Source organism: Sitophilus oryzae, unplaced genomic scaffold, assembly GCF_002938485.1.
Source record: "Sitophilus oryzae breed Bouriz unplaced genomic scaffold, Soryzae_2.0 scaffold_551_pilon_pilon, whole genome shotgun sequence".
In the NCBI taxonomy this organism is placed as follows: domain Eukaryota; kingdom Metazoa; phylum Arthropoda; class Insecta; order Coleoptera; family Curculionidae; genus Sitophilus; species Sitophilus oryzae.
In genome coordinates, this window is record NW_022147142.1 from 252,303 (window position 1) to 262,645 (window position 10,343).

General features: G+C 32.7%; 1 protein-coding gene across 1 annotated transcript; it reads left to right on the top strand.

Moving 5' to 3' along the window:
- Nucleotides 1-9,336: 9,336 nt before the first annotated feature.
- Nucleotides 9,337-10,125, top strand: LOC115887017. Its single transcript, XM_030906341.1, has 2 exons — nt 9,337-9,572; nt 9,807-10,125. Exons 1-2 carry the CDS (start codon nt 9,337-9,339, stop codon nt 10,123-10,125), a joined length of 555 nt encoding a protein of 184 aa, XP_030762201.1.
- Nucleotides 10,126-10,343: the final 218 nt, after the last annotated feature.

Sequence of the window (10,343 nt, forward strand, 5' to 3'; positions counted from 1 at the left end):
AGCAAAAAGAAGTAACTATATAGTTATTGTGCAAGTATTTATTATGCAAAAATACAAAAATTCACAAAGGAAACTATGAGTGAAATTTAAAAAAAAAGTGGTATCGGTCGAACTATCCCGATGTCCTCGGGTTAGATGGACCAAGATATATGGGATAGATCGACCACTTTTTAAATCAAAAGTTATAAACTAAAAAATATAAATTTTAATAAAAGTAAACGAATTTGCATCAAGAACTAAAAATAAGGATACATAAACAACATTAATTTCTTAAAGGGACTTATTTAGGCACTGTTTTTAGAGGCGGTTTTGCCGCACTGGTAACACATCTGTGAATATTTCATACAACCCTCGTGTGACCATCTATCACATCGAGTGCACTGGAACCAGTCATCCTTTTTCCTAGTCACTGAGTAGTTTTCGCGGCAACCAGTACAATCGTTTTCATCCCATTTTTCGTCACCGCTTTCGCTGTCTTGCAAAATAATTTCACTCTCTGAGTTGCTATCATCACTATAATCTTCTTTTAATCTCTTTGTTATTGTTCGTTTCTTTTTAGCTCTTTCTTTGCTCGACTTGTTTTTTATTTCGGCCTTCTGTTTTTTTTGTTTTTGCAGCTCAATATTTTCTGGACTTGTCAAAACATTGGCTACTTGACGGGCACGCTTTCTAACCGTATTAACAGCAGATGTATTAATAACAGGCGCAATTTCATTCAGGGCTTTTCCTGGGGTAATTTCTGTTGTTTGGGCTTGTTGTTCATTTGGACAGTTTGGAGGGTTCAAACCATTGTAATCGGGTCTTTGGAGCAACCAGCAACTGGCGATAGTGTCTTGGAGCAACTAGCAACTGGCGATAGTGTCTTGGAGCAACTAGCAACTGGCGATAGTGTCGGAGCAATGTTTGGATTAGATGTTAAAGAAATTGCGTGTCTGTTGGGAATACCATCAGTTTGATTAGCAGAATTCGAAACTAACGTATCGCTTAAGTACGCATAATCTGGAATGATACTGGGATTAAACGGTAGGATTCCTGTGACTTTGAAGCCAGAAATGGCGTTTTGAACAGTAGCTGATTTGTTCCAAGCTTCTCCAAGTAATTTGCCGAATTGGTACCGGGTTATTTTCCTAGAAGGATTTGTTTTCATAAATCGGTTACACTCAGAATAATAATGTGATTTAAGTGATTTAAAGAACGACCTATCTAAGGGCTGTAGAAAATGTGTCGTATGGCTAGGCAGACACAGTAAAATAATTTCATTTGCTTCACAAAATTCTAATACTTCTACAGAGTTGGTGTGCGATGTGTGCCCATCTAAGATAATTAAGGCGGTACCAGCAGGCTTTCTTGGCAGGAAATGCTCCTCTAACCATTTCTTAAAAATAACAGCATTGATGTAAGCTGATTTCTCGTTCATTACAATGGCAGACCCTGGAGGCATTCCGTCCTTATGACATTCCTTAAGGTTTTTTCCTTTTAAAATACATAGGGGGGGGGGGGATAGAAAAACACCTTCTGCACTGCATACATGCTACAATAGAAATGGTTTCCCCCTTTTCGCCAGAAGTTATGTTGGATACAGTTTTAGACCCTTTTTCCGCTATAACATACCCAGGTTTATTATTTAACTGTAGGCCACTTTCATCAATATTAAAAATATTTCCTGGCTTCTCAAATAATTGATATTCGGTTAAAACATTTTCAAGAACAGAAAAATACTCTTCCACTACGGTCTTATTCAATCCCTACAGCACGCGCATTTGATACTCCTTCTGCCTTTCTAACTGATAAATCTGCATGCCTTGATAAGAATAACTGCAACCAATCATACCCGGCTTTTTTCTTTATTTTATTAATAAAACTTAAAATTAAGCACAACTTTAAAGTTGTGCTTAATTTTAAGTTTCTCAGCAAGTTCAAAAGCCATGCTTCTTACCAGATCACGATTTGGAGTAAAACCATACTTCTGCATTTTTTTAATGTGGGAAACTAACTTCAGTTCAGCTTCTTCATTCAGGCAGGACTGCTTCCCCAATGAACGTGACTTTTGTAATTTTATTCTGTTTTTAAGCGTAGTTTTAGGTATTCCATATTCCCTTGGAGCTTGATTAACACCTAATGTACCCGTGGAAACAGCATTCATTGCATTTTGAAGGGCCTCTGCGCTCCAAGTAGCTCTATTGACTGTGCCTTTCCTTTTATAAAAAGTCGGCATTATGACTATCTAAAACAAAACAATGGTCTAACTAACCCAAAAAATTACGGTCCAACTAACCCATTTACATGGACTAGATGGACCACCTTGTCAATACGGCCTAGTACTATTCAGCGATAAAAATATTAGGTTAACCTGTACTTTGTTAAGGTAGCAACAATCTACTATACAATCGGCAAAAAATACTTACATATATTTTTTTACAGCATGTAATACTAAACTATAGAATTTTTTTTATTACTAACATGTGCACACTAACTAAGCTTCTGTGTGACTGAACGCCGCCAGACAAACAAAAACAATATTTTAATATTTGGATTCGTCCAACGGAGGGGTGCCCGGGTGTAGATGTATAAAAAATTAAATAACACGTAGAATTTTGGCACTGGTCGATCTAACCCGATGGTCCAACTACCCCGGAATTACCCTAATTAATTATGGGTGACGGCACTTCTCAGTCATTCTTTCGGATGCTGGTTAGCAGAGCTGCAACAAGTCAGTTTTAAAAAGACGTAAGTCTTAAGTCATAAGTCATTTCTAAAATCAAAATGATTTAAGTATTAAGTCAATTTCAATATAAAGTTCAAATGATTTATTAAGTTTTTGTCATTAATTCAAAGTCATTTTTGTCGTATGTGTTTTTAAGACTTAAATCAATATTACGTTATTTAAGTCTTTCTTTTACTTACATATATCATGATAATCTGCAAGTTAAGTCAGTAAAATTACGTAAATCAATATAGTTACCCTCAAGTCAAGACAACCAGAATTCAGTTAAAATACCTATTTTTTAAATGTTATCTATCTATCTTTAATTATTATCTATAGTAATTTATTTTAGATACAGATTAGAATAAAATATTATATAAACAACTATAATAAACAATAAAAAAATATAAACGGACATAAAAACACACATATAAAAACATCAACAACTTAAATAAAATTAAATTTCGTGGTACTTTGTACAGGGTTTCTCGTTTCTAAGCAGCGCACGGTGCTTCGTCCCATGGACAAAAATCGAAAAAAAAGTTAAGATTTACTAATATTTGAATATGTAATTTTATACTTATTGCAATGTTCAACCATCCTGTATATTATTTTTCATAAACAGCGTTTTTTGTTAGCAAATATTTTCACTAAAAATAAATTTTGCGATCATTATCATATCAGTGAAAAGAATAACATTCCTAGTAGTTCTGTATATTATGGGTTAAGCGGTACGTACTTGATTGAAAGCCACTATGGATATTGTTAAACAAGTACTTTAAATTTATTTCTAAACAAGTTCGTGATTGTTTAGTTTTTATTTATTTTTTAAGATGATTCTTAAATGGGTATAAAAATTTTACGTTTTCAAACTTCAAAAGGGCATTAAAAAAACATATCAAAACATATCGTATTTATTGAATATTTTTGTTGTCATATTCATACACTTTTAATTTTTGTATAGTTCATCTGCGTCTGCTTGCGACGAACTTTATTTTATAATACTTTTCAGATGGAGTAAAATTGATAAGCAATGCCGATCTTGCTAATACTTGGCTTGATTATAGGGACAAGAACTCAAAATTATTTGTATTTTAAAAAATGTGTTCTTTATTAGATATTGATGAACCTTCCAGTCAAATGAGACACCACTTGTGCCTGAAAAAGCCCACTATGTTGGAGCGAAACGTCGCATAAAAAGTTTCCATCTTTCAATTTATTATATAACCTCATACCCAAGAAAAGGAAAAATTATTATATGGATATGGTCTATTAAAGTGGTAACTATTAACATCCGAACCCCTCAAACCAACAAAAAGAACAGTAACAACGCGAAAAAGTAACATATTAGAAAATGATGTACAGAAATATCTTACATGTGAGGATACTTCATCTACCTGTGATTTGGATACTATAAATTTGGAAGATTCTGTCAGCAGTGATTCTTCTGAATCAGAGTAGTTACGATCTATGCACTTTGTCCTAAAGTAAATTTATAGTATCTTAAGTATTTTTTTAATTAAATATAACATTAATTTTTCTTTTTTATTAAAGAAAAACATTTTTATCTTATATTAGGCTTATATTGTAGGAATCATATTCTAATGTTATTTCAATTCTTTTTTATCACAGGGATTTATTTAATACTTACACCGTTTTCATACTATAAATTATTATTTCCTTAGATGAAACACAGCTCCAACATTTTTATTATTTATAAGATTTTTTTTTCATAAACGTGGGACTAAGAATATCATCATTTAGTACAATGAGAGTACTCATCGTTTGTGACAAATAAACCTAGTTTGAATAAATTGCCTACAATAAAAGAGAAGTTTTGTATTTTTGTCCTCTAGAGCCATATGTTCGAAGCACTGTGCAGCGGTACAAAGATACGGGTTTCACAGTTGCTACTTTTTTATTGAAACTAAATATGGTAAACATATATTTGATACCGCTATTAAAAAATTAGGAAAAAAATATACGAAAAAAAGATTTAAATCTTTTCTAAAAAGACTTAAATCTTTTCTAAAAAGACTTAAATCTCATAAAAGACTTAAATCTTTAAAAATATTTAGTAAGTAAAATGACTTAAAAAAAGATTTAAATCTTTTTTAATGGCTTAAATCTTTTCTAAAAAGACTTAAATCTTTTTTAATGACTTAAGTGATTAAAATGGTTTAAGTAAAAAAAAAATTAAGTTTTCTTGCAGCTTGCAGCTCTGCTGGTTAGTTAATACTGATCGGTCAGCAGCCTTTTTAATTCAGGATACTTCGATTCTGGTACAAATTTCCAAAATTTAGTAATCTTAGTAATTTTAGTAATTATATTTTATTTGTAGAGCTTGATCTTCTTGCATCTCTATTAATTCTAATTTTCCAGATACTTTTTGGGTCATAATTATATTGAAAATGGAAAACTCACTTTGAATTATGTTAAAGTCAAATTCACTATTATACGCCAAACTTACTTCCTTACTTATTTTTTCACTGAACTCCCGTTTCGCTAACTATGTTAGCATCATCAGTAGATGATTAGAACTGACTTTCAGTTTTTATTATCTGCTGAAAATTCTAATGAACATAGTTTTCATCTTGTTGATAAGTTATAAGATATCCAAGATACGAGGGGAGTCGAAAAATGTATCATTTTCAATTTCGTCCTGTAGGAATTTCAGGAACTAAGGAGACTAGGCAAATATTTGTGTATAGCATCTTTAGTTTCATAAAAAGTTGCATAATGATGTGAAAACCGCATCTTTGTATCTCTACTCATAAACGAGAAACTCTGTAAAACACATGAAAATGAGACACCCGTACATATATTACTAAAGGACAAACAGTAATGGTACCCGCCTGTGAATCTGTAAAGCAAAAGAATGTGTGGTTACTTTAAATGTTCTGGGTTTTTAATCCTTCTTTAAAGACACTGTCCATTCCCTGATACAAACTTTTAAAAAGTTATTAAACGTTTTAATATAATCTTTTATGAAATTATATTTTGATTTTTTGTTGATTCCTGAAATTTCCTGGAAATTTTTCAATACCACTATGATCATATCAGAAATAAAGAGGTTATTTTAAAGCTAAATTATCTATTAACAGATTTTATGCCGAATTAAAATCTTTGTAGAGTATTTGAACGAGAGGCACGATACTAAAGAATTGAACTACGAATGCCGAAACTCAATTTCGAAAACAAATTGATATTTATCTCAATAAATTCAGATTGAAGATTTTGGGGAATTGCCTGGAAAGCCGCTTCTCAGGACGACAAAGGATTTTAATTTAGGCAGATTTATATCGTCCATTTATTTTTAGACATGGCCAAAATGATTTCAACCCCCCCTTTAAGACATTTTCCATAAAATAGAACATAAAATATTCTCGTAAAAATATGTAATTTTTTTATAAACTGTTAATATTTTTAACTTATCAAAATCATACATATGAAAGTTATCAGATGGAGATAAAATACTAAATTTTACAAAAATATTATACAGGGTGTCCCAGAAATAAGTGCAAGTATTTTAAGGGGGAGGGGGGGGGGGAAATCTGGCCAAAAGAAACATATTTTCTCTTTACAAGTTTTAAAATAAATTGATAATAACCGAGTTATTTAAAATTAAAAATTTAAATGGCAAAATTTTGAGGGCAGCCGCGCGCCGGCAGCAATAATTATCCATTGCTGCGGGCGGCTCTCAACTTGTCTCGGTTAGAAGAACTGTCCTGAAATCAAAACTATATCAGGTATTTATTTTAGATGGTCTATACTTACTTTGCTTTAAATATCGTAATCTTAAATCATACAGGGTGTCTAAAATTCTACGCCTAACTTTCTAAAATATAAAATAATTTTTCTTTCTTTTTTAAGTGGAACACTGTATATTATTTTCTATTCGATGGAGAGTTAAAAAATTAACATTTTTTGTATTTAAAGTATTTCAAAAATTTTAATGGTTCATATGGATCTTTCAACGGTTAAATACGAGAGAAAAATCATTGCGTGGCTTTGATAAAAATTAACTGAAAAAAATGCCGTATGAAATATAAAACCGCGATTATCTGCAAAACCGTTAACAATTTTCAAATAATCTAAATACAAAAAATGTTCATTTTATAATTCTCCATCTAATAAATAATAATATACAAGATGTCCCATTTAAAAAAAAACAAGAAAATTTTATATTTAAGAAAATTTAAAAAACATCCTGTATGATTTACAATTACCATATTTATAGCTAAGTAAGTACAGACTACCTAAAGTAAATACCTAATACAGTTTTGATTTCAGGACAGTTCTTGTATTTTTAATAATTTTTTAAAGAAAGGCTGAAAAATATATATTTTTTTATTTATTTATTAATATCTCTGAAACTATAGAAATATATTTACTTTTTAATACATTTGATTTGCCATTAAGCTGTCTACATCACTGTCTTACACGTTAAAATCCAACCCGCAGAGTTTGCCTGTCCCGATCTGTATATCGCACATCTCTTTAGTGTGATGTAGTTAAAAGTGTATTCAGATTAGGGATGCACGATATACATCGATGCATCGAAAACATCGATATTTTCAATTCGATGCATCGACTTTTGCCGATGCATCGAAAGCTTTTTGACAACTTTCTTGACAAAAGAAGACCTGAATTTCAGATCTACTTTTGTCAAGAAATGTACATTTTAGATGGCACCCCGCTGATACCACAAGTAGCAGAAACTAGAGAATATTTTCAAAGAAATTACAAGGTGTCTCATTTCGTGTGTTTTGCAGGGTTTCTCGTTCATAAGTAGAGCTACGAAGATGCAGTTTTCACATCACTGTGGTCCTTATTTATGAAACTAAAGATGCTACACACAGATTTGTTCTAGCCGTCTTAGTTCCTGAAATACAGGGCGAATTTGAAAATTTTTAATTTTTCGACCTTCGTTAAAACTGAGTCTCTTAGTTTTTCACTTAGAAATCATTAGCGAAACTAAAAAAGCATCTTGACATACATAGGACGCCCTGTACACCTCGCAATTTGCATAATCTAAACATTCAAATTTGTATCTAAACTAGATTATGTGATAAAATTAAAGGCTAAAGAATCTTTAACGCAGAGTTTGCGTGGAAATTCTGTATATGAACATGGATATATATATTCAATTTCACACAAGTATTCATTTATATAAATTACAAAATATATTTTTCATTTTTAATTAATCCTTTGTGCTCCTGTCACGTATAAAAGAAATTTTAACTAACAATGAGAAGCAAAAAAATATAAGGGTTTAGGATGGCTAGGACGTATAAAATAATAAATTACGTTCATTGTTTTTGACGTGTAGTTAGCAAGAAAAACATATTTTCTTGAAAAATAAGGTAGCCGAACTCGACAAAAAATATTCACGTATCTCACATTACAGACAAAAGTTCTTTTATTCAAAAAGTTCTATTAGAAAAAGCTGTGGAAACTTTGAATAAGAAAAATATTAGTATACGTCTGTGACCCGTTGAAATATGGAGAAACAAAATCACGTTTTTTTTGTTGGAAACGACATTAATTCATTTAACTTGTTTTTGGAGTAATGATGTTTTCTGGGGACCTTTGAAGACATACTAATGCTTAAAAGATAAGTAAACACTTTTTGTGTATACTTATCTTTTCACAACAATTTCCCAATATGTGGAAGGAACAAATGATGTTAAGTCATATACAGGGTGTCCCAGGCTGAGCTTGCATTAGAAGTTTCTAGAGAACTACAATATTTAAATCGGAGATTGTTTGCACATAATTGATTCATAATGTGATCTATCGCTTAAAAATATTTTCAATATTGCCGCACTTCCGGAAATACCGAAATACCGGATAAGACAGCAACTTTCTTATTCTAAATGGGTACCCCAATTTTTTATTATAAATTTAAATTCTCTGTAAAATTTTCTGAATTTTGATATCAAACACTCTATACCTAACACTAACCGTTTTTGAGAAAAAAATATTTAAAATTTTTGGAGGAAAAAAACTGCCTGTCAAAAAAATTTGTATAGCCTATATCTAAAATAAATCGTTTTTAAGTTATTTAAGATTTAATTTTAAAGCGTATATTTTTCTGGTTTTTAACCAGTAGTCTATGACTTTAAACATCAGGCGATGTAAAACTATATCTGGCCATTAGGGTGGAGTGATTTTTTTTTACTAAATTAATTAGCACAATCGACCAAAAGTTACCTTTCCTATACTAGATATCCTGTAATTTTTTTCAAAATTAATAAAAAATGTTTTCATTCCCCGCCGCTGAGAAAACGAAAATACATTGAAGATCGATAGGACTTGAACATCGATTTGTTTCGACCAGATCGAATGGTTCGACCAGACGGTGGTAATATTAAACGAAAAATAATTACAGAAGAACATACACTCATCGGCAAAAGTCTTGCACCCCCCAGACAAATTTATTTCTTTGCATAGCATATTGTTGTGGCTGTGTGTACAAATACCTTAATATGTGTCTACAAAAAATAGGTCATAAAAGCAATGAAAGAAAACCTTATCGAAGGAATGTGTATGGTTTTGCTATTTACGGTCAAATTTTGTTTCTCAGTTCGAGTTCAATCTTGTAGTAAGTGTTGTGAAAGGCGACAAAAATGGCAGGGCACAAAATTTCTGCCTTCGATAGGGCCCGATTTATCGCTTTGCATGAAGAAGGTCTCAGCAGGCATCAAATTGCTGATCGTTTAAATTTAGTGCGAAGTATTGTCAGCCGAATTATACAACGGTATATGGACACCGGAAATGTAAGATCTCGTCCTAGGTTGGGCCGTCCAAGGATAACGACTGAACGACAGAATCGCTACTTGGCTCAATTTGCCAGAAGAAATCGGTCAGTTCCAATTCTAGAGCTACGATCTCAGTTTCAACGAACTTACCACCGAGTGATATCAAGCCGAACCATTTCCAGGCGACTTTCTAATGCTGGATTGCGGCGTAGACGTCCACTGCGAGTCCCTCTATTAACTTTACATCATAGACAAAGGGAGGCTACAGTGGGCTAGAGAGAACACCAGAACTGGTTATTACCTCAGTGGAGAAACGTAATTTTCACTGACGAAACCAGGATAGGTTTGATCAGTGATGACTATCGTCAGCGAGTGTGGAGGGAGGCAGGGAGGCAGCATCGCTTGAATACAGCCCTTGCTGTTGCTCCTTATCAAGGAGGAACTGAGATGTTCTGGGGTGGCATCATGTACAATAGGCGAACAGAGCTCATTCATATTCCTGAGGTGATGAACGCCCATTTGTATGTGGAAACTGTAATCAGACCAATAATTTATCCACTGCGAGAAGAAATCGGCAATAATTTTATTCTCATGGATGATAACGCTCGTCCTCACAGAGCTAGGATAGTCCAGGTAGCATTAAATGAGGGGAAATAACTCGTCTGGACTGGCCTCCACTCTCCCCGACATGAATCCTATTGGACATGTCTGGGACTACATCGCCAGAGCTGTATTTCGCAGAAATAACCCACCAACAAATCGCCAGGAGTTGATCATTGCCGCTCAAGAGGAATGGCAGAACTTACCTCAAGAAACCATAAATAACCTTATAGTGGGGATGCCCCGACGACTTGATGCACTCATAACAAATCGAG